Source organism: Cervus canadensis, chromosome 23 (genome assembly GCF_019320065.1).
Source record: "Cervus canadensis isolate Bull #8, Minnesota chromosome 23, ASM1932006v1, whole genome shotgun sequence".
NCBI lineage: Eukaryota > Metazoa > Chordata > Mammalia > Artiodactyla > Cervidae > Cervus > Cervus canadensis.
In genome coordinates this window covers 21,062,930-21,085,373 of record NC_057408.1, presented here as the reverse complement: position 1 = coordinate 21,085,373, position 22,444 = coordinate 21,062,930, and the positions used below count along the sequence as shown (strand labels likewise).

Below are 22,444 nucleotides of genomic sequence, written 5' to 3'. Positions count from 1 at the left end.
GGCAGCCGCCACCTCTGCATTTCCACACACGGAGATCCAGGAGCTCGGGATGCCACACGTGACAAAATCCAGCTTAGAAAAGTAAGCAGGACCGAGTTCTTGGGAAAACCAAAAGCCTAAGAATGAGTGTGAACCCACGGCACAGCTGCCTCACAACAGAATAATAATAAGGACTCCGTAAGCACCAGCAATAAGACACATCAGACCCGATGTATGTGCAGCAGTAAGACCCGATGTGCGCACTGGATGGTGAAATTCTGTGATTTCACAGCAGCCATACACATTAAACACTACGTCACAGCCATCCTCACCCCATTTCACAGGTGAGAGCGTGGAGGCATGGAGCAGCAAGCCACCTGCAGGAGACGACACAACCAGCGAGCTCAATAGAAAAGCAGACAAAATAGTGAATGACTACACAGTCTAATGTTTAAACTATGACTACTGTATCACCTACTAAAGAAGGGAAATATAATCATTTTATATGTCTCTGTATTAGAATGGTTTTAAAATGAAAAACCTCAGAGGGTCAGCCATCTATCATTCAGGAAACTGTCACGAGAAAACCATTCCCTAAGCCATGGATAGGGCTTCCCTGATGGCTCATTGGAAAAGAACCTTCCTGCCAGTGTAAAAGATGCAGGTTCAATCCCTGGGTCGGAAAGATCCCCTGGAGAAAGAAAAGGCAACCCACTCCAGTATTCTTGCCTGGAAAACCCCACAGACAGAGGAGCCTGGCGAACTACAGTCCAAGGGATCTCAAAGAGTCGGACACGACTGAGCAACTAAACAACAATGAGCTTATCGATGCGTAAGCCCCTTCTTTTCCTATTTGATAGTAATCCAGAATGAAAGAGAAGGCTTGCAGATGCAATCAAATCAAAATATTTTTTAACAAGGAAAAGCAGGCCAAGAGTCGCTCCCCATGACACAGCCTTGGCCCCCAGCACGTACCTGATCCTGGTGGGGGTCCTGGACTGGCCCATGAACACCGGCGTCACCCCACACAGGTCCAAGGTGGACAGCGTGGCGAGCGGCGGCCAGGCCTTGCTGTACCACATGACCGTGACGGAGGAGTCGTTGAAGGAGAGGTGTGCGTGCTCCATGGTGTACTCTCTTCCATCGTCCCCTCTCAGTATGATCACCCAGCCTAAGCCAGACATTCTGAAGACAGAAAAGCGAGCGAGAGTGTTTGCCTCACGGCAAAAAATAAAAACGAAGTCTGCCACATGTCATCTAAAGCTCCAGAACACGCCTGGTCTGAGTTCTCAGGCCACAGCAGCTCCCTCGGGACCTGTCCCCTCACCTCACAGACACCCGTGGAACCGCTGCTCTGTGCCAGGAGCCGGCGACACACAGGTGAAGACGACTAAGGCTCTGCCCGCTGAGCAGGGCCTTGCATCTCCCGCTTTATTAGAGCCGACTACCAGGCCACGTGAAACCTTTGGACCATATATGTGGGATGGGAAAATACCATTTATTTTATAGGTACACAAGACCACAAAACATCCAACAGTCCCTCCCCATGTAAACCACGCGTGCGACCTGCACACACAGCACTCGGGGCTCACGCCATCCTTCTTTGCTAAAGTGAGGCCCACCTGAGGGCCTCCTTGGTCTTCAATGGGAGGCCTGTGTGGGGGTGCAGAGGTTTGAGAACCCGCGCTAGAGCCGCCTTTATAGACGCTATCTGTTTCTTAAGATACTCTTTCTTCCAATATCCAGCTTCTTTATCCCCTGCTGACAGTAAGTTCACAGACAAGTCTGTCTTCTCTGCCGGATCAACTCTCCAATGAGATCTTTTAGGTGAAAAGGCAGCTGAGTAGATTCTGATCCAAATAAAACTGGGGGAGGAGAGGAAACAAATGTGTTAACTAAGAGACACTGTCACACACCTGTAACAAATATGTTAGAGAAACACAGAACTGTTTTACATGATTTAACAATGAGTTAAATAACTGTTATCTAGTTATTTCCATGACTAAGTCAAGCTAAACGTTCACAGCTGCTCAAGTGTCAACACGAACTGTTGTGTGAGGTTAGTGTTTTAGATTTACTAACTCTAGAAACACATACTAATGGGAAAAGCGTGCTTCCCAGGCCTGAGGGAAATGAGCGATCTTGTTACCCTGGTGTCATCCCAAATAAAAGCTGCCTTCTTACACCAATAATTGAAAAGGTCTAACATAGGAGAAAGCAAGAAGGGTACACAATGTGACTTCCTAGCCTGTATACATGCGTGTCTTTGAAAAGATCAGAAAGCAGTTTTATGTATATACACAGAGAGAGAAATGCCGATGGCAACTGACATGTATTTTAATTTTTTAACAATGAACATGAACTGCTTGCACAAAGAGGATAAATTGAAGATGATTAATAACACCTGACAACAGGTAACGTTTTGGAGCACTAGCTCTGAGCACACTTCAGCACTTCACAAGCACTCACTCACTTCGCCCTCCCAGCAAACCCAGGAGGTGGCGGCTACGACTGAATAGACAATGTGACTGAGGCCCAGCTGCAAGGTGCCCTGCCCAGGTCTGTGTTCACTGGTGACAGAACCACCACTGAATCCTCACCGCCTCAACCCCCACCTGTCCCTGACTCTTCAGCAGCACCGAGACACGGGCTCCAACAATCGTATCCACATCCAGAGCACCCATCAGCCGTGGCACTGGAATTCCAACACCCCTCTGACCCAGAGCCCGAGGGTCTGGAGCAACGATGGGGGCTGAGCCGGGGGCTCCCCTCGCCAACACTCTCCAACAGGAAGGAAAGGCACCCCGCAGGGAAACTAAGGCAGGAGTTAGCATCGGTTTCCTGGTGTGAAGGGCGAAATTTACATAATTAATTATTGACTAATTCCTGTCTCTGCATTTCTGTTGAATGCAGAAAAGGATGATCTGCAGGAGGCCTGGGAGGCAGGACTCCTGGAGGCGAAGGTCTGGAGGGGACAGCCTTTTCTGATAGCATAGCGATTCAACACTCCATGCAGGACTTCCTAACAAACTAACAGGCAGGCAGACCCCTACCTGCTACCAACATTGCTTTCTAGTATGAGTTTTTCTAGTCATTTCTCCCCTCACAAAATCATTTCACTCCAAGGTTTCTGTCTTAAAGTATTCATGTTTCAGCTCATAATTTTATAGGCTTTCGTACATAGGCTAATAGATGCAAAATAATGAGTTGAGATGCAAAACAGTTGAGAACATCCAGGTAACCTGAGCTCTTTCACCAAAATCCCTTGAGGAGATGCTTGCTTCCTAAAACTCCATTTGCAGAAATGCCTGTCCGTGCTTTCTTCTGATTTACTCAGGTCACTCCACTTCAGTGTTCTTCTACTTCAGCAAGATCTCCACTGAACCCCAAACTTCCCACCTGTGTGCCACAGGGACTGCGGCTCGTTCTATTTTCCACAAGCTCCGGCGCTCACAGACTACAGAACACGGGTCTGGGGAGGGGCGTGAGGGGCAGGGTGGTGACGTCACACCCTTGGCTGGTCACACCACCCTACACTCGTGTGATGCACCACTTTCACACACAGTATCTCACCTAATGCACCATCAGTGGAGCCTCAAGAGAATAAAAAACATCCTACACAATTAAAATATTCAGTATTACGTATATTGTTCCACTTCATTATTTATACAACACAAAGGTCAAGCTTAAGAGGCTTTTAGACAGTCCCTAAACCCAAAACCATTCATTTCTTAATCACAAAATGCCCCACCTGGTTAAAAAGCTAGAGCAGACTGAAGGGCAAGAGCTATCTGACTGTGAGCCAAGCACAGGAAGAATTCCCTCAGGTTTGCTCAGGAAACAGGGCCAATTGAACGTTCTGATGAACAGTGTTTCTTGGGCACTGGAGAGAGCCAGGTTCAGCCCGATCCAGGCTTCCCTGACACCTCCCCCCACCCCACCCCCCCCACCACAGAGCCCCGGGCTCATGCCGAGGGCTGCCCCCCAGGCAACAGGGGCAAAGGGAGACCCCACCCTCGTGATGCGTCTCCCCATAAGTCAGCAGTGTAACTGGCCACGGGACGGCTCCTGTCCTCTCTTCAAACAAAGCTCAAAAAGTACCACCAACTTCTCAGGAACATTCATGGTTTACCTATTCAGTTCTTAACATGTCCTTTTATGAAGTATGGCTGTGAAATCAGACTGTAACTCTTAAGAATACAATTCAACTTATCCCACTAAGACTCTCCTCCATAAAAGAGAACACACACGAGGGTAACTTCATAAGAAGCTCAGATTTTTACAGACAACCACGTCCAAGAAAGTGGGGTGGACAGATAACCGACAACAAAAGTGCAAAGAACCTAACTACAGCTGAGGCTCCCAGCACAGAGCCTGCACCCCATAGACCTTGGACAGAGGGGCAGAGACTAGGAACCTCGTGGCTTAGGAGTCTATCTGAACAGTCTCAGCTCTGTCCTTGAATCAAGAACCCCCAAGGAGCTACAGTTCTGGTCATTTACTCAACCCCCTCCTTGAAAAATGCCTCACTGCTCTCTGCTTCGGAGAATGTCTTTCTCTCTGAGGGTCACTAAGGAAGAGACACACAAAAGTTGCTTTCCATTCATTCTCGAACTATCTCAGGACCTGAAACTATGCATATATACTGACACATATCTTCTCACACAGGAAATAGCTTTTTTAAGTTCACGGATAAGAAAACCACCCTGACCAACTAGAGAATGGAATATGTCCCCTTCTTATTATGACAACACGGCTGGAAAAATTTTGAACACAGATTCTAGAACACAGAATTTAAATCTGCAGAAATGTACACCAGGGGTCCGATACCTTTTTCACCTTTCCCACTGACTCTGATGCAGCTGTTGCGGGTCCCACGCTGAGGAGCACTGTGCAGGTGTGTCTACACACCACAGCCCTCCCCCACCCCCTCACCAAGTAAACCAGCCCTGAAATCCGAGTTCCCCTCCATCGTGCTCTGCCCTGGCTGACACTGGGCTCCTATGTGGACCAATACCTGTCTGACCTTCTGATGGTAAAGACAGAGGGGTGTCACAGCCAAGACCCCACGAGCTCGCCAGAAGCTGGGGGGAGCCCACTTCTCAGCCTCAAGACAACATTCTGAGCCGCCGACAGAGATCACAGCAACAGCACAGAAGAAGGGATTCCACCCCTCGTCCCATGGACCCCCCACCAGCCCGGGGGCTCTGCAGGCCTCCTCCCCCGGGGCAGAGGCTCCCTGGGCATGCTCCCTCCTCCCCGCCCCTCCCCTCGTGCCCCTGCACCAAGCATGTCCCATGGCAGGCGGCTTTCAGGGAGCCCCTCCCTTGTCTTCCTGTGGGGTCTGCTCCACAAGGCCCGGCAGGGTCAGCGGGGCTGGTCAGGGCAGGTCCCACGGCTGCTGCAGGCTGCGGGGGAAGCCTGCCCACCTCTGGGGAACAGCGAGTCCTCCCGGACAACAGGCCTGAGGCCACTTTCTCCAACAGCTACATCGAGAACAAGTGAGACCTTTTCCAGTTCGTGCAAAGAGTATCCCTTTCCTAAAACCTTTGAAAATTTCACCTGGTAGACATTTGTCTGAAACCACTCTTGAAATTCTTCTAAATTCTCGAAAATGGTTCAAAAGCTCTTGCTAGTTTTCACCACTTCCCTCACCATGCCACCGGGCACGCAGCGACGCACAGTCTGCTCCTTACTTGTCACTGGCCAGGTGATAGAAGCGCCTGTTCACGCACCCGGCGCACAGCAGGGCCGTTGCATCCAGGTAGGACAGGATCTTCAGCAGGACCTCTGAGGGCAAACTGGGGGGGCGGGGGGAGAGGAGTCAGAGCAGCTTCCAGAAAACACCTGGCCGTTCATCTCCCAACGCAAGCAGCCCTTTCTGTGCGACAGGCCCGGGGCTCCCACGGCAGCTCTTGGGTGTCTCTCCTTCCCGCCTCCTCAGGCAGAGAAGTGAACGAGGCAATGTCAGAAAGCAAATAGCATCAGAGCTCTGAGCGGACAGCCCCGCCCCTGGGCCCGCAGGCGGCCTCCCTCGCCCAGCCCCCAGCACCCGCTCCAGCAGCAGGTGCCGACACCCCCCCACCCCCCCACCACACTGCCCCTCTCTGCCGGCTCTTCTCCAGGCCCTTTCATCTCCGTGTTCAGTTCTCAGCTTAAATGTCAGCTCCTCAAGAGAAGTCTTGCCTGACCATCCCACCCTATTAACCTGGATTAGAGTCCATTTGCTTTCTGGACGGCACGTACCCCAATTTATAATCCACTCCTTGTTTTAATCTGGGTCCTCCACAAGACTGGAAGCCTCATGAGAACACATGTGAGTAGCTCACCAACTGCCTCCTTCCCCAAGCAGAGCGTTTAGTTCAGAGAAGGCCCTAGGGTATCCATGGACAGATCAGCTGAAGCGCTATTTGTTCTAGCTCTCCTATCAGATTGCTGTATGACAGAGTCTATTCCCAGAGAGGAATAAGAAGACAACTCTTGAGAGTGCCTTGGATAACAAGATGAAACCAGTCAATCCTAAAGGAAATCAATCCTGAATTGGAAGGACTGATGCTGAAGCTCCAATACTTTGGCTGCCTAATGCAAAGAGCCTACTCATTGGAAAAGACCCTGCTACTGGTAAAGATTGAAGGCAGGAGGAGAAGGGGACGACAGAGGATGAGATGGTTGGATGGCATCACCGACTTGATGGACATGAGTTTGAGAAAATTCCAGGAGATGGTGAAGGACAGGGAGACTGGTGTGCTGCAGTTCATGGGGTTGAAAAGAATCAGACATGACTGAGTGAATGAACAAAAAAATTCCCAGAGCGTATGGTTTAAAGTTTAAATCCATGTCCTTAGTTAGATCTTTCTTTTTTTACTTTTCCTTTCTTTTTAAAAACACAGTACAAGTACGGACACTGTTTCCTGAGCTAGTTACGACGCGATATTAAAAGTCCAAAACTTGCACTCAGGCTTTCTGTTTGAATCCGAGCTCTGCAGCACCGTGGACTAGGGGAGCCCGCGCCCCTCCCTGTGAGACGTCCCTGGGGGCGCCGACTTCCCAGGACTGCACAGGACAGAGTGCACGGCTGCTGCCTCAGGGGCGGGTAGTCCAGTAGGAAGCCACAGGCATTTCAGCATCAATTTCAAATAGCAAATTTTTTTTTCCATTTCTAAGATCTTGTTGTTGAGGGTCACAGAACGGAACCTGACATGACACAAAGGGGTTCCCCAAATCCTGAAAGCCAAGTAAGCCAGAGACCTCCTGAGCTTTCCAAAGGACACACTCTAATCTTCCTTCTCCTTTTTCAAGGGTCTTTAGCAAGTGGAAAGTGAGTAATTGTGAAGAACATTTTTTAAAAAGGAAAATTAAATGCACTTGTCACTTTTACTAGTTCAGCTTCATGAAACTAGTCTGATGTTGACAGTGACAGGCTGTGGTGACTCACAGCCCGCTCTCCACGTTGTACTTTCTCCCCGCACACTTCTATTCTTAGCTCAAAATAGCAACCTGGGGTATCCGGCACTAAACTTTCTCTAATGACGCCCCCCCGCCCCCCGCCCCGAGCTGCGGCAGAGCACCTCCGCCCCTTACCTGTCCAGGGACGCAGAGCAGCCAGCGTGGGGCCTCCCATAGGCCTTGTCCTGCCGGGCACAGCGACTCAGGGCAGCGGGGCCTGCGGGCAGCGTGGCGCCTGGCCTCGTTCTGAAAGCAGACGTGGAAAATACAAATTACAAAGGTGAACTGTCCATTCCCCTCTGTGAAACAGAAAGGATTCATACACTCCAAAGACCACTCCCTGTGAAACTTCATCTACAGGAGGAGGGGGAGGGTTGGGGGGGGCAGTCAGACATTCAGTGTCCTGAGCAAACCTGAAGGCTGGGCTGACTCTCCTGCGTTTTATACACCTTCAGCCCATCAAAAGGTGCTACAGGGAGAACTTAGTGGAAACAGTGAAGCACTTATTCTCCAATCAAAGATAAATACATTTTTAAAAAAAGCATACTTAATGGAAACAAAAAGGGAAAAGATAAAATGTGTCAACTGTCCAGTTTAAATAACACAATAGAAAAACAGTAAAGTTGACATCAACAGAGTTAAAAAAAAAAAAAAAAACACTTAAATTCCTGAACTGGATCTGGCACCGTCCCAGGTGTGCCCATCTTAGAGGGCTAACGAGCGGTCCCAGTTCTGGCTCCGGCAGTCACAGCGGCAGGAGGACCAAACACCCACCCACTAAAATCAATGTTCATCACAGTCACTCCAAGACCAGCCGTTCTCAACAGCAGCTGGGCAGGGATCTGAGATGCCCACAAAGCCAGCAAGCTCACAGCTCCTGGTGGACACGCTGCTTCTCCCGCGGAGAACTAGAACCTGCTTCTTCACCTGCCCTCCCCACACACGTGACCCCCTCACCCCACCCACTGCCACACATACACACACACACACACCATTCACTGACCCTCCCAGCCAGCATACCATTTCAGAAGCCACTAGAACCTAGAGATGTGGTATCCACACGCTTGGTTCACCAACCCTACAGCTCTGAGGATACACTCTGTTCACCACAGGTTTAATCACCCCATCCCATTTTTCCTAACAGATATGCACGATGACTGCATGGGGGGCAAAGGGAGGGGACCCCAAGAACTTGGAAGTCAAGGCAACAGTCTCTCTGGGAGCGGAAGAATGAAGTCCACATGGACAGATCTGGACAGAGGATGGCCCTTGACCGTGCGCACAGCCTGCTCTCAGGAGGCCTGGGGATGGTGCTGCCCACGGACTTGGCATCACCTGGTGCCCGCCATGGAGACACACATGCCAGGATGGACATGCCAGCAAGCACTCAAATAGCCTGACGATTCCCCAGGTGCTTCTGAGCAGCCAGAGCACAAGTTTCTCTTCCCGGGCTAGACTTTTCTCTTCAGAAACGAGCATACTGGCTGGCACACGGCAGGCCTTCAGGACACACTGTGATCCTCTGTGCGCTGGCATCTCAGCCCAGGAGAGGCAGAGTACGCTCCAGATCCTGCTGCCTCTCCATCCCAGCTTCATGCAGCAGGAGGCAGTCAGGTGCTCGTCATCTTACCTGACTTCCTGGCCCAGTGCAGAAACGCAGAGCCAGAGAGGGCAGGGTGAGATGCTCCTTTGGAAAGCTTCGCAATGCCCTCTCCCCCTTTAGTCAGAGAATCCCACCTGGGCAGTAATTTTTATACTTCTATTGACATTTTTGTTTAAGCAAAGATTTCCATAGCCAACAAGCTTCAAGTCCACTGATCTTGCTATAATGGCAACCAGAAGTAAAAGACAATTTCCTAATTGTCTTAATTTCCTAGGGCTGCCTTAACAAAGTGGGCTTCCCAGGTGGCTCAGAGGTAAAGATTCTGCCTGCCATGCAGGAGACGTAGGTTCAACCCCTGAGTTGGGAAGGTCCTCTGGTGAAGGAAGTGGCAACCCACCCCAGGATTCTTGCCTGGGAAAGCCCACGGACAGAGGAGCCTGGCGGGCCACAGTCCAGGGAATCGTAGTCAGAAGAAACTGAGCAAACATGACTTAAAGCACCTTTAAACCAGGGTGGCTTGAAACAACACAAACGTATCGTCTCGCAGACCTAGGGGCCAAACAGGAAAACCAAGGTGTTGGGAGGGCCATGCTCCTTCCCTGGGCTCTAGGACAGACTCCGTCCCCACCTCTTCCAACTTCTGATGGCGCTGACGGTCCTCCGTGTCCTGTGTCTCATGGCAGCTGAGCTCATCCCAACCCCTGCTCCCTCCTGACAAGGCGGCCTTCCCTCCGTGTGTGTGTGTCTCCATCCACAGCAGCAGTCGCATTCAGTTTAGGACCCACCCTGATCCAGTGTGACCTCATCTTAACTAACGACATCCGCAGAGACCCCAATTCCAAATAAAGGCCGTCCTCAGGTTCTGGGTAGACATGAGCTTGGGAAGAACGGAAGAGGCGGGCACAATACACAGTTGAACACTACACACACAGTTTTTTAAAGCATTCCTTATTTTAAGCAGCTAACCAATCCTGCAAACTCTAGATGACCTATGTGACTTATTCAAAGAAAACACCTTAAGGAGACAAAGCTTTCTAAGCTTACTTAAGCTTTGAAGGATTTTTTTTTACTCTTCCATTTAATAACAATATCTATCAAGTCCTCACTGGGTTACATTTAGACCCCTACACAAGTGTGCCCAGAAGTCTGAGAGTCTGTACACAGGTAGATACTATTGACAGATGACTGAGGAGCGTCTCTCACAGATATTTTATAACTTAAATGAATACTGCTGTGGTGGCTGACCAAATACAAATTTGTTTAGAAGCATTAGTAAAAAAGCAATAACAGCTTTTTGCCATTATGTATTTCTTCAATCAAAAGATGAAAAAAAATCAAAACGATAACCCTAGGCCTTTCCAAGGAAACCAAAGAAAAGTAAAATAGATCTATCCATCAGTTTCAATCTAGCAAACTGGCAAAGACCCAATAAACGATGATAAGGCTGGCTTGGCTACAGATGAGCAGACATTCTCCTTCACTACTGTGAGCACAGATTGGTGCCAAGCGCAGGGAAAGTCAAGTCCTAGTAAATGTCGAGATCCTTCGAAGACATGTATTTTTTTAAGCCAAGAACTTCAGGTCTAGAAATATATCCCAAGGCAAAAAAAAAAAAAGAGCGCAAAGGATTCACTCAGGAACATTCATCTCAAAGTTGCCTACACTGGGAAAAGTACTAGAAACAGTATTTGGTTGTTGCTGTTTAGTTGTTAAGTCATGTCCAGCTCTTTTGTGACCCCATGGACTGTAGCCCACCAGGCTCCTCTGTCCATGGAATTCTCCAGGTAAGAATACTGGGGTGGGTTGCCATTCCCTTCTCCAGGGGATCTTCCTGACCCCAGGATCAAACCCGAATCTCCTGTACTGGCAGGTGGGTTCTTCACCACTGAGCCACCAGGGAAGAAGCCCCTAGAAACAGACAGGGATCAGTTCATTCCCATGGCCTCCATAAAAAGGCAACATTCAGCCAGTTAAAACGGACAGTTGCAACTCAGGTGGGAGGGTTTGCATAAAAACAAGTTCATAGCATCTGCACGGCTGGCTTCTTCACCTCCTACACACAGTGCCTGCCTGCCTAGCTGCTCAGTCGCGTCTGACTCTTTCAAACATCACCATCTCACTGAGATCTTCCAGCCATGCCCTCTAACTCCAGTCTGCACTTCACACACACACACGATGCCCCCCCTTTTTTTCCTTAGCACACATCACTAGACACCACACATTTCACTCGCCCACCGTCACTGGGGTGGAAGGGCTGTGCTGGCAGGGCGTCTGCATGAGTTCTGTTCACTGCCTGTTCTTCGGCACCCACAACACCCCCAGCATGAAGAAAGCATTCAATAAATATTTGCTAAATTAATAACACATTGATCAAAAATGCAGATTCTATCAGCATACACTACAAAATCTTATATTTCTATTTCTCTCTTCAGAGGAAAAAACCAAACACATGCACACAAAGAAAAGTAGTCTGCAAGGAAAGATAACAAGGTATTAACTGGTAATACATCTGATTCACAAGATTAGGGGATTACAGAGTTTTTGGTGGTGCTTGTTTTTAAATAGAAGCCGGAAGATTGGAGAGAACACAGTGTACTCTCTAATATTTCCTGTATACTGAAAATGTAATGAATTGTAAGGGAGGGTTGTTGTTCTCATTTCAAAACTGAGAAGCCCAAACACAGGAAGGTTTGGGAGCACAGTTTTCATAGCAAAAAGACATCCTTTCGGCTGGAGCCTTTGTTCTCAAAGGCCCCCAAGCATTCTGGGTTCCAGGTCTTCCAAAATCTGGGAGCACACCCTGCAGAAAGCTCAAAACTTCTTTGAAACCTTGTATTTAATATGAAAAATTAATGCAAATATTGCATTCTAATGGGTAACTTATCAGTGTTTGTCTTATTATAAAAATGTATTATACTACCCACCAGTTATTTAACATTTTCCCCAAAGCTATTATGTTAGTTTTCCATGTCAAGAAGGAATCCCCTACCCACTGGCTATTTGTTTCTGTTTTGTTTTTCCGTGATTAAACTAGATCTCCCAAGCCCCTCATTTCCAGAGCAGAAGACTAAGGCTCTAACGAGGTAATTAACAGTGACGTCTGTGTCACCATACATCTTATCGTTATGGACTTTACTGTTGAGAGCACATCTGCATTTCTCCATAAAATAAACTAACTGCACATTCTACAGGGCTACATAGTCCACCATCAGGAAGTCCCACGCATGGCATAAAGCTCTGTATGGCTACAAAGTTAAGCAGTGCACATTAAGCTTTATAACTAGGAAGATGACATTTAGTTTAAAACCGATTTTTTTTTCACGTGACAAACTTTACCTGATTGCTTTGAATTAAGTTCAGTATTTTAAAAACCTACCTTCTGGGCCTGATTCTTAATATCTGATAAATCAAAGAAATTAGACCAAGCAGAAACTAAGCCAACTTGACAGCTTTCTGTGATATTCTTACAGTTTAAGATATTTATTTATACAAATTCATATTTTGTGTTAAAAAGATTTAAACATATTAAACACTTTGTGTGATTCTTTCTGAAAATCTAATTCTTTCTGCCTTGAGACATTAAAAATAACCACCTACTTAGACTATAACCATTCTTAAGATCTGACTTTTCTTGACCAAAAGAATTTATATATCACCAAATCACAGACTGCCATGCACACTTCCATGCCAGGCATAATTACAGGCATTCTAATTACATCATTTCAACAAGAAGTTCACTCAACTTACAAAGTAATAGAAGATTCATCATGTAACAATCATCCTGCTTCCCACTAACAAAGCCTTATATATAAAGACTAATTTTAGTAACAGTGGCAAATTGATTTAAAGTTCAATCTTCCTACTTTAAATTCCTGTCTTTCTCTCCTACATAATAGAAATTTTGCAGGCATTGTCACCATTGTGTCACGAGGCTTGTGATATGCAGCCCGTTTACAGTTATTCTCAAGAACCACTATCACCGTAACACCTAGGGAGGGGGGCCCTGCTTCTGAAACTAGGGTAAAAGGGGTAATGGATCCCTGCAGGATGGACACGGAACAGTCCAGGAGATTCAGAGGGAAAAAAATACACCTTAAGTAGTTGAGCTGGTAAGTAGTAGTCGTGTAGTGTTAGTCACTGCTTAGTAACAGAATCCTTTTCTATGCTTAAACACAGACATCTGGCTTATTACAAGGCATAATATGGCAGACTTTCTATATCCGTAAATCGAGATCTACAAACAAAAAGAGAGTCTCCAAGAATGCAAACGGTCCTTAGCACTATTCCTCCACCCTGCAATCTAACTGGGAAGACCGATGCAGAGCAGCTAGAACAGCTCACGATGAAAGAAAGGGATGTAATAAGACATGAAGACAGCACCAGGGATACTTCCTCCAACACCTGGGCCACTCACTCTGTGAAGCTAGCCACTGTCCTTGGAGTTAAGTTGAAGTTCCTTCTGGAAAGCAGTTGCCACCTCCTGCGCCCTGCCCCTTCCCCACCTCACTCCTCCAATCTCCTTCTGTGACTGCAGAAGAGGACCACCCTTCAGGCCCAGGGTACCCGGAGAGAACTGGAGGGAAGACAAGCCCCCTGTCACCAGCACACACACACACACACACACACACACACACACACACACACCCTCCTCCGCGAAGACAAGCCCCCTGTCACCAGAACACACACACACACACACACACACACACACACACCCTCCTCCGCGAAGACAAGCCCCCTCTCACCAGAACACACACACACACACACCCTCCTCCGCGAAGACAAGCCCCCTATCACCAGAACACACACACACACACACACACACACACACACACACCTCCTCCGCGAAGACAAGCCCCCTCTCACCAGAACACACACACACACACACCCTCCTCCGCGAAGACAAGCCCCCTATCACCAGAACACACACACACACACACACACACACACACACACACACACACACCCTCCTCCGCGAAGACAAGCCCCCTGTCACCAGAACACACACACACCCTCCTCCGCGAAGACAAGCCCCCTATCACCAGAACACACACACACACACACACACACACACACACCCCTCCTCCGCTTGGACAGGAAGACTGCAGAAAAGAATCAGGGAGCGAGCACGTAGGGATGTCTATTAACAAAAGGCATCCACCCAGGGTCTGCTTAGAAACACAAATCTTGCCTTGATGGCGGAGGTGCAGCTCCCAGACCAGCCTGCCTAACAGCGTTACCTGATTAGGGGCTGAGTCCTCCGTTCGTGAACTGGGGGCAGGAGAGAAAATTGATTATGTTTTGGTAAGTATTATCGACTTTTCTAAAGTCATAAAAAGGACAAAAGTTGACTCCCGGCCCCAGAATTAGGAAACAACTTCGGGAACACGCTTCGGAGGGGGGCCGTGCCGGCGACCCCGCGCGGGAGCGCGGAGATTCGCACCTGCCCCCGCAGGTGGGCGCGTCCACGCGGCGGCTCTCTGCGAGGGCTGCTCTGGGTCTAGGGGCTCGCACGACCCCGTACCCCCAGGGCCCACTAACTGAATGAACCGAGGAGACAGAATATTCCACGGAAGCTCCTCGACTTGTACCGTGACTTGGGGTAACCCCACGCTTCCAAGTTTTAGACACTTCCTCTCTTCGTCCTTCCAGACCTTTCCCGCGAACAGGTCGGAATCAATGAAAATAAAGAGAAAGGGAGGCGGGGGAGTGAGGGGCTACTCCCGTCGGGGCTCCCGGGCGCCCTCCCCCACCCCACCCCACCCCACCCCCGGAGAGTCACCTGAACCCTGAGCGCCCCGCGGCAGCCCCGGGGCTCCCGAAAGCTGAGCCAAAGCAGCCAAGTGGCTGGGGCCGCGCCAAGAGGCACTGCCATTGCAGCTGCAGGAGCCGGCCGCGTCCGGTCGCCATGGATACCCAGCGCCGACGCTCCTCCTCTGGGCCCCCTCGTTGCTGGCGCGTGCGCAGAGGCGCTGTTGGGGGCGGGGCCGAGGACAACTCCGCCTGTCAGCCGGCTCCGGGGGCACGGCGTCACCGCTGACGCCGACGCCAAGGACGCCTGGCGGAGGCGAGACGGTAGTCCACACTCTGTGGCCCGGGCGGGCTCTGAAGCGGCTTCGCCCTCCCCACCTGCTAGCTCTGGGGTAGTCTGCGCTGCTTCCTGCCCGACTTGTTTAAGAACACCAAACGAAAAGGCTACATCGTCTGCCCAGAGGCAACAGCAGGGCCACAGTCAGACCGAGAATTCCCCAGTTGGCACGGTCTCTTCTAGAGAGACACCGGGACGGGCGGTTTGTAATCGCGAACTTGATTTTTAAAAGTTCCTGAAGTTCGCAGTGCCAGGGACTCCCATCCCTCCCGCCACCAACAAAGCCCCGCCTTCCTGTCAGGCCGAGCCGGGCGGTGCCCGCGCAGGGGCGTGTGGGAAGCCCCGAGGCGTCGGCGCGCGCCCCGGCCGCCTTGCACTGTGGGAGATGTAGTCCTTGAGCGTCCCGCACCGCGGCAGTTCCGGCAGGAGTGCCGCCCTCGAACTACCACTCCCAGGAGTCCTAGCGGCCTTCCAGGTCCCTTTGCAAGGGGCCTGGTGAGGATCGGGTGAATGTCAGCGGAGAAAGGAATCCTAGTACTTTCAGTCCAGTGAAAGGAGGGCCGAAGGGAAGGGCAAGTGGGCGTCAGCTCCTTTCCGGAGACGTTCTGTCTTGATTGACGCAGCTGGAGCTAACGTTTTTGCCGAACACGCCCGTGCAGCGTCACCGGTGTGGACGCGACGCTCAATTCCGCGCCCGGCCGGGTGTGTGGCCGGTCGCGAAGGTCTGCTCTTCATAGCTGGCGTCTTCCCTGAGCGGGGCGGCCTTCCAGGAACATGATCTGCACTCTCCTGCGAGCTGTGCGGTGCACGGAGAGGCTGCACGGGTGCCCCGGGAAGCCATGGTTTCTGCCACACTCCGTGCCTCACAGAGCTTGCTCGCAGACGGAGCCCAGGTGGAGATGGGGGCTGCAAGAGCAGAAGGCGACGGCGCGACCTAGGTGTATTTGGGGAGTCACCCAGAGGTCCATCTGGACGCAAGGACGGAGCCCCCAAAGCGCGAAGGAGGACGGGAGCAAGCAAGTGTCTGTGCACAGGAGTCAGGGCGGGGAAACCGTCCTCTCGACGTCACAAAAAGGTAAAGGGGATTCCGTGTAGCGATCAGTCTCTCAGCAAACGTGACGGGAGCTGCCAACGCCCTTTATTTGAGTTCAGAGCCGAGAATAAACGGTTCACGCAAATTAAAAGGTAGAACCGTTCAACACAGTTCAGAAGCAGAGAAGATAGGCCTGCAATTTTCTTCCCAGATTTGAAAACTCACCTTTGAAGGCTGATTTTGATACAACTTTGCTGAATAATGTCTGTAAGATTTTTCTCAACTTTTATTTTTTGGTGTGGAGAGAGCTTATAAAACCTAACCATTGTTTAATGTTTTATAGCAGACAAGTAGATTTCCCAGGTGTTACTTCATCTCATTTGAATCTCACCGTTTACTTTTTCAGACAGGACTCAGTAGTATGTATAAGGCTTATTTCCCCAGTTTCACACAACTAAAAATTGAATGTGAGTATTTCTAATTTCAGTTTCCTAATAGCCACGCCATTACCTCTTAGGACAACCACACCTGTCTTTAGTCTCTAAGAATTGCGCTCTCTCTCACATTTGGCCCTTAGATGCAGTGCTGTTTTTTATTTACTATTTTGATCAGTGGGAGACAGTTCTAGAGGCTTCCATTGGACTTTACTCATTACAGTATGGTGGGCAGTGCACCTCAAAGGACCTAGTTTAGGGACTATTGTTGCTGACAACTGAGTATAGCCGTTCCAGTTATACTTTGAAAATCAGGGAAATGACCATCTGGTAAGTCCAGCTGGGTAGCTGTGACCCTCTTACATGCCAGGCTCTTATATTACATAGCCACCACAGGTACTTACAGAGGGACCACAGAGATTCTTTAGTTATTGATGTCAGCTCAGACTCTGTCCAGTGGACCTTGAAGTGTCCCCTTTTCCAGCATAGGGTCACCAAGTTAACGGCCAAGGCGCCCTGGTGAAGGACCAGGGGAATCTATACTTGCTCAAGTGCCTCCTGATGGAGTGGGCCTTCCTTCGGTAAGTGAATGCCAGGAGTGAAGAGCTGTTCAGGTCCAGAAACCGAGCTGTTCATTGCGGTGACTGTTCCCACCTGGCTTCAGTGCTGGGCCATCCCCAGGGCTGTCAGAGCACCGCCTTCTATAACCTTGTGAGCAGTGTTTTCCAGGCCCCCCCTCAGTCAGCCGGCCTTGGTGTGTGACACCCCCTCCACCACACCCACAGCTCGCCGTGGCAGTGCTGTCATTTTTGCTTCACTTAACGTGGCCCACGCTCACTCCGTCTTTCCCAGCGTGAGCCGAGCTGTGCACCAGCTCCCAGGCTACTTGTCAGACTTCACTGTTCGATCCGAGAGTGCTGATAGGCCAGCTCCCACTCGTCCCGGTCTCTGTTTGCACCCCTTCCCATCTCCCTTGGGATATAGCTGGCTCTGCTGGTGGGGCCTCTGGCCGCTTCAGGGGTGGGGTGGCCCATTTCCTCCTTCCTTCCAGTTATGTTGTACCCTGGCCAGAGCATGTGTCTTGCAAGGTGGAAGCCCCCACCAGGTCTTCAAGCAGGAGGAAGAGCTAGCCTTTAACTGGGAGGCGTGAGCTGCCACTTCATGTGGAAGGGTTCAGAGGAACTGGAGCAAAGGATTTCCTCATCTTAGACACTAAGGAGGCATTAAGATCAAGTACCTAAAGTGCCGACTCCTCAGCCCTGCTCCCAGAGTCGGCTGTTGTTCTTTCCAAATAACTCTTCAGGTGATTCTGATGTGCAGATTTGACAGCAGCTGCTCCAGAACATGCGCTGACCCCTCCCGTATCCCAAACCCACATTTCACCTGCTGGAGATGGTGAAGCCAAGAGCATCCGGCTCATGTCCTTCACACGTGTAACCAGGGGTGTTTTCTCTTTACAGTGAAAGAAGCTGGAAGAGATTTTACCTACTTAATAGTGGTGCTTATTGGAATCACCATTACAGGTTGAAATCACAGCAAGTATAAACCCCCTGAATGTCTTTTTCACTCTCCATTTGTCTTGTTCTTGTTTTGCTAGATCTCTTTTTTCTGTGATTTTCAGGTGGCTTGTTTTACACGATCTTCAGAGAACTTTTTTCTTCATCGAGTCCGAATAAGATATATGGGAAAGCCCTAGAAAAGTGCAGATCGCATCCCGAGGTTAGTCTTCAAGACTGAGTTACACAGACTCTGACAATAGGGAGGAAAAAACGTTGGGGTAACCGGGGGAGTGGTGGGCAGAAGTCACATAGTGGTTCCGAGACTGGTGAAATTTATGTAATAATAAATCGGAGTGGTTGGGTTGTGATTGTGTCATTAGCTCTTTGTTTGCTACTTGAAATGCTTTGATTTATGGGCAGCACCCAGAGGTCCATACAGGGACATTTCAATTCTAATTGTAAAAGCTTAGACTATACCAGCATATTAAACTCATGCAGTAAATGTCCAGTCTTTTTAAAAACCTGATTCATGACCTCATGATCATAGGAGGAATTGTTGGATCTTACTGAGAGCATAGTCTGCACCACACACTTTGCCCAGGGTCTGAGCACTTGTGCTCAGACTCAGGAGAACCACTCTTGCCGGGTGCGGTCTCTATCCTGTGTGCAGAAGAACACTGACATCTAAAGAGAGTCAGTAACAAAGCTAAGAGGACCAAGCCAGCAAGAGGGAAAAAGTGAATGTGTTAGTCCCTCAGTCATGTCTGACTCCTTGCAACCCCATGGACTGTACCCCACCAGGCTCCTCTGTCCATGGGATTCTCCAGGCAAGAATCCTAGAGTGGGTTGCCATGCCCTTCTCCAAGGGATCTTCCCTACTCAGGCATCAAGCCCCAGGTCTCCCGCATTTGTAGGCAGATTCTTTACCTTCTGAGCCACGAGGGAAGCCTGGTAAGAGGGAGAGCCAGAACCTAGTCCAAGTTTGTCTGATTCCAGATCTTAGGTCTTAAGCACAGCCTGCCTGAACTACACTCCAGGAGTAGGCAGGCGCAGAAAAGCCGCGTTGATTTCTTTTTTTTAAAGGATCCCATCGAGAAGGAAGTTTTCCATAGGGCTTTCCAGTCACAGAGAGAAAGGCAGTGTAGCCTGTGAAGGCCCAGATTTCTTACTCCCTGGGTGGAAAGCTTTGAAAAATCGAATTCATTGAAAGCTTAATTCTTGTACTTTGAAAGAATATGGCATATAGCATCATAAATCGCAGGGCTGTTTCTCGTATAGACCAAGGAGTAATGTCAAAGAGACAGTCCCTGGGGAGAGCAGGAAGGCCAGCCTAGGTCTGTCAGCATCCATGCCCAGCCCTGAGCTTCCCTGGGCACCACCTCCACATGCTCCATCAGTGTCTAGGCCCGTCAGCATGGAAGCCTCAGGAGCTAACAGTTTCTGACATCTTTCCTTCTTAGTGAACTTGGGCGATCTGAGAGCCGTGGGGGAGATGCCACTCTGAGTGAAACTCAGCAGGAAATAAGGAAGTTCCCACTGTAGTTCCTGGGAAACCTAATTGTACCTGACGAGACACGTTTTACACGCTACCATGATAAATATGATCAGTCGCATATTAAATGTTGGAAGAGATGAAGAGTTGCTGTGTTGTTCACAAACTAGCCATTCAGTGATCTTCAGCATTTGGAACAAAACAGAACTTCCCTGAATAAATGTGGAGTGGGATGTTTTCAAGCTTATAACTTAATTTGCTGCCTGAACGAGCTCTACAAAGAATAATTAAATTTTAACAATTTGATTTTGTCAGCATTTATTAGGGGTCTATTCTTTGCCAGGCACTGTGACTGATTGAAAAACAGAAAATTCTAGTGTTCTGATACTGACATGTTTATTATAGTGAGTTATTTGAAGAATTGTCCCATTTGTTTCAACTACATAGTTCTTTAATATGTCTCATCTTACCTATTTCTTTTTATTTATGTCTGAAAATTTTGATACTGAAGATACTCAACAAACAATTATTTACAGAGTTAAAGCAATATTTGTTTTACTTTCATATCAAATTTGTATTTTATGAAAATGTTCCAAAATATTTGCATTTTTAGTTCGGTAAAAATTTCATTTCCACTTCGTTGTGTGTTTTCCTATTAGGAATAATGGTTTCCTACCCCTCGATCTGGTTTGCTTTAAATAGTCATTTGTTTTTATATGTGTGTTTAGTGACTAAAGTATCATTTTACTCTCATAACTTTTAGTATTAGACACCATTGGGTAAATGTTGCTAAAAATGTTCAATGGACATTAACTAGAGTGAACTCTGGGAGATAATGAAGGGCAGGGGAACCTGGCGTGCTGCAGTTCGTGGGGTCACTTGGTTTGTCAGGAAGTATTTTTCCAGGAAACTTTAAAAAACCACAGCCCTGACTGAGCAGGCCTGGTCTGTGTCCCCCAGGTCATCAGTGTCTTCGGCGAGCCCGTCAAAGGCTACGGGGAGGTGACACGACGAGGCCGAAGGCAGCACGTTAGGTATCGGGGCCAGCCGGGATCTGGGGCTGCTGCGGGAGGCTTGAGTGAGAGGAAGTCAGGCTTGCATTCTTTCATTTTCTTGACAGCTTTATTGAATACGTAAAAGATGGGCTGAAACACATGCGAGTGAAGTTCTACATCCAGGGCTCGGAGCCTGGGAAGCAGGGAACCGTGCATCTTGAAGTGAAGGAGGTGAGCCGTAGGGGGCGGGCGTCCTGAACCGGGACTCATGGGAAGTGCCAAGGGGAGGGTAAGGCCTTGATGCTCTTTCGTTTATGTTTTTGTGTTTTCCCAGAACCCAGAAAGTGGTGAATATGAATTTCGATATATATTTGTAGAACTTGAACCCTATTCTAGAACTATTGTCATTGAAGATAATCGATCCTGAGACAATCAGAAGAACAAGCAAGCTTGTGTTTCCTGATGGGTGTGGCAGGCTCTGATCTTCAGCCTTGGCCAACCTCTGTTTTGAATAAAACAGGAGGGAGTAAAGCTCATAAAAGTGAAGGCCACTGGGTAGTTGTTACATTTAGACAAACTGAATTAGAGATTTTCTCCTAGAGTGAAAAATCATGAAATAGAGCATACTTTATGTTAAATCTTTGCATTAATGGTCACAGGCAGAGTTTCTGCTCTACTTAACATCTTTTATGATAAATTTTTGTTATTAAAAGTTTTACACCATGTAAATAAAATAGAGTTCAATATTCAGTGCTTTTTTATGTTGTATGAAATCTGTGAAATAAAATTGAAACTAATAAAAGGATGTTCAATTGAGAAAGGAGTATGTCAAGGCTGTATATTGTCACCCTGCTTATTTAACTTATATGCAGAGTATATCATATGACATGCTGGGCTGGATGAAGCACAAGCTGGAATCAAGATTGCTGGGAGAAATATCAATAACCTCAGATATGCAGATGACACCACCCTTAAGGCAGAAAGCAAAGAGAAACTAAAGAGCCTGTTGATGAAAGGAGAATGAAAAAGCTGGCTTAAAATTCAACATTCCAAAAATTAAGATCATGGCATCCGATCCCATCACTTCATGGCAAATAGATGGGGAAACAATGGAAACAGTGAGAGACTGTTTTCTTGGACTCCAAAATCACTGCAAATGGTAACTGCAGCCATGAAATTAAAAGATGCTTATTCCTTGAAAGAAAAACTATGAAAAACTTAGACAGCATATTAAAAAGCAGAGACATTACTTTACCCACAAAGGTCCGTCTAGTGAAAGCTATGGTTTTTCCAGTAGTCATGTATGGATGTGAGAGTCGGACCATAAAGTGACTGCCAAAGAATTGATGCTTTTGAACTGTGGTGTTGGAGAAGACTCTCGAGAGTCCCTTGGACTACAAGGAAATCCAACCAGTCCATCCTAAAGGAAATCAGTGCTGAATAATCATTGGAAGGACTGATGCTGAAGCTGAAGCTCCAATACTTTGGCCACCTGATGAGAAGAACTGACTTACTGGAAAAGACATGATGCTGGGAAAGATTGAAGGTGGGAGGAGAAGGGGACAACAGAGGATGAGATGGTTGGATGGCATCACTGACTCGATGGACATGAGTTTGAGCAAGCTCTGAGAGTTGGTGACAGGGAGGCCTGGCATGCCGCAGTCCATGGGGTTGCAAAGAGTTAGACATGACTGAGCGACTGAACTGATTAAAAAGATGCCCAAAGCAGCTTCTTTCCATCTATTTTGGAATCAGACTCGAGATGAACATTTGAAAATATTTGAGATTTAGCCGTTTTAAGATGTTTTATCTGTGTTTTGCTACCAAACATTCTCAGTACTTGGAATTTTCTTAATCAGGCCTCTCATATTTCTTTCC

At 48.4% G+C, this 22,444-nt stretch overlaps 2 protein-coding genes across 2 annotated transcripts in view; one reads left to right on the top strand and one right to left on the bottom strand.

Moving 5' to 3' along the window:
• The window catches only part of FBXO15 (F-box protein 15), a 37,317-nt gene extending 21,873 nt beyond the window's left edge, over window positions 1-15,444 (bottom strand). The window contains exons 1-5 of the mRNA XM_043444111.1: window positions 14,808-15,444; window positions 7,561-7,671; window positions 5,676-5,780; window positions 1,602-1,844; window positions 955-1,164 (exon numbers count right to left, since the gene is read on the bottom strand). Coding sequence (XP_043300046.1) covers window positions 955-1,164; window positions 1,602-1,844; window positions 5,676-5,780; window positions 7,561-7,671; window positions 14,808-14,935 — 797 coding nt within the window. The 5' untranslated portion in view covers window positions 14,936-15,444. The remainder of the gene's footprint in view (window positions 1-954; window positions 1,165-1,601; window positions 1,845-5,675; window positions 5,781-7,560; window positions 7,672-14,807) is intronic.
• A 106-nt stretch (window positions 15,445-15,550) lies between these two features.
• Window positions 15,551-21,382, top strand: TIMM21 (translocase of inner mitochondrial membrane 21). Its single transcript, XM_043444112.1, has 6 exons — window positions 15,551-16,188; window positions 18,041-18,103; window positions 18,202-18,299; window positions 20,532-20,605; window positions 20,692-20,797; window positions 20,901-21,382. Exons 1-6 carry the CDS (start codon window positions 15,888-15,890, stop codon window positions 20,991-20,993), a joined length of 735 nt encoding a protein of 244 aa, XP_043300047.1. The 5' UTR covers window positions 15,551-15,887; the 3' UTR covers window positions 20,994-21,382.
• The last annotated feature ends 1,062 nt before the right edge of the window (window positions 21,383-22,444 follow it).

What these genes read in the sequence shown, in the direction of transcription:
- TIMM21 (XM_043444112.1), top strand. Translation starts at nt 15,888, where the DNA reads ATGATCTGCACTCTCCTGCGAGCTGTGCGGTGCACGGAGAGGCTGCAC. An exon ending in GGCCGAAGGCAGCACGTTAG is followed by an intron (nt 20,606 to 20,691) that starts GTATCGGGGCCA and finishes TTTTCTTGACAG; the next exon opens with CTTTATTGAATACGTAAAAG. An exon ending in TGCATCTTGAAGTGAAGGAG is followed by an intron (nt 20,798 to 20,900) that starts GTGAGCCGTAGG and finishes GTGTTTTCCCAG; the next exon opens with AACCCAGAAAGTGGTGAATA.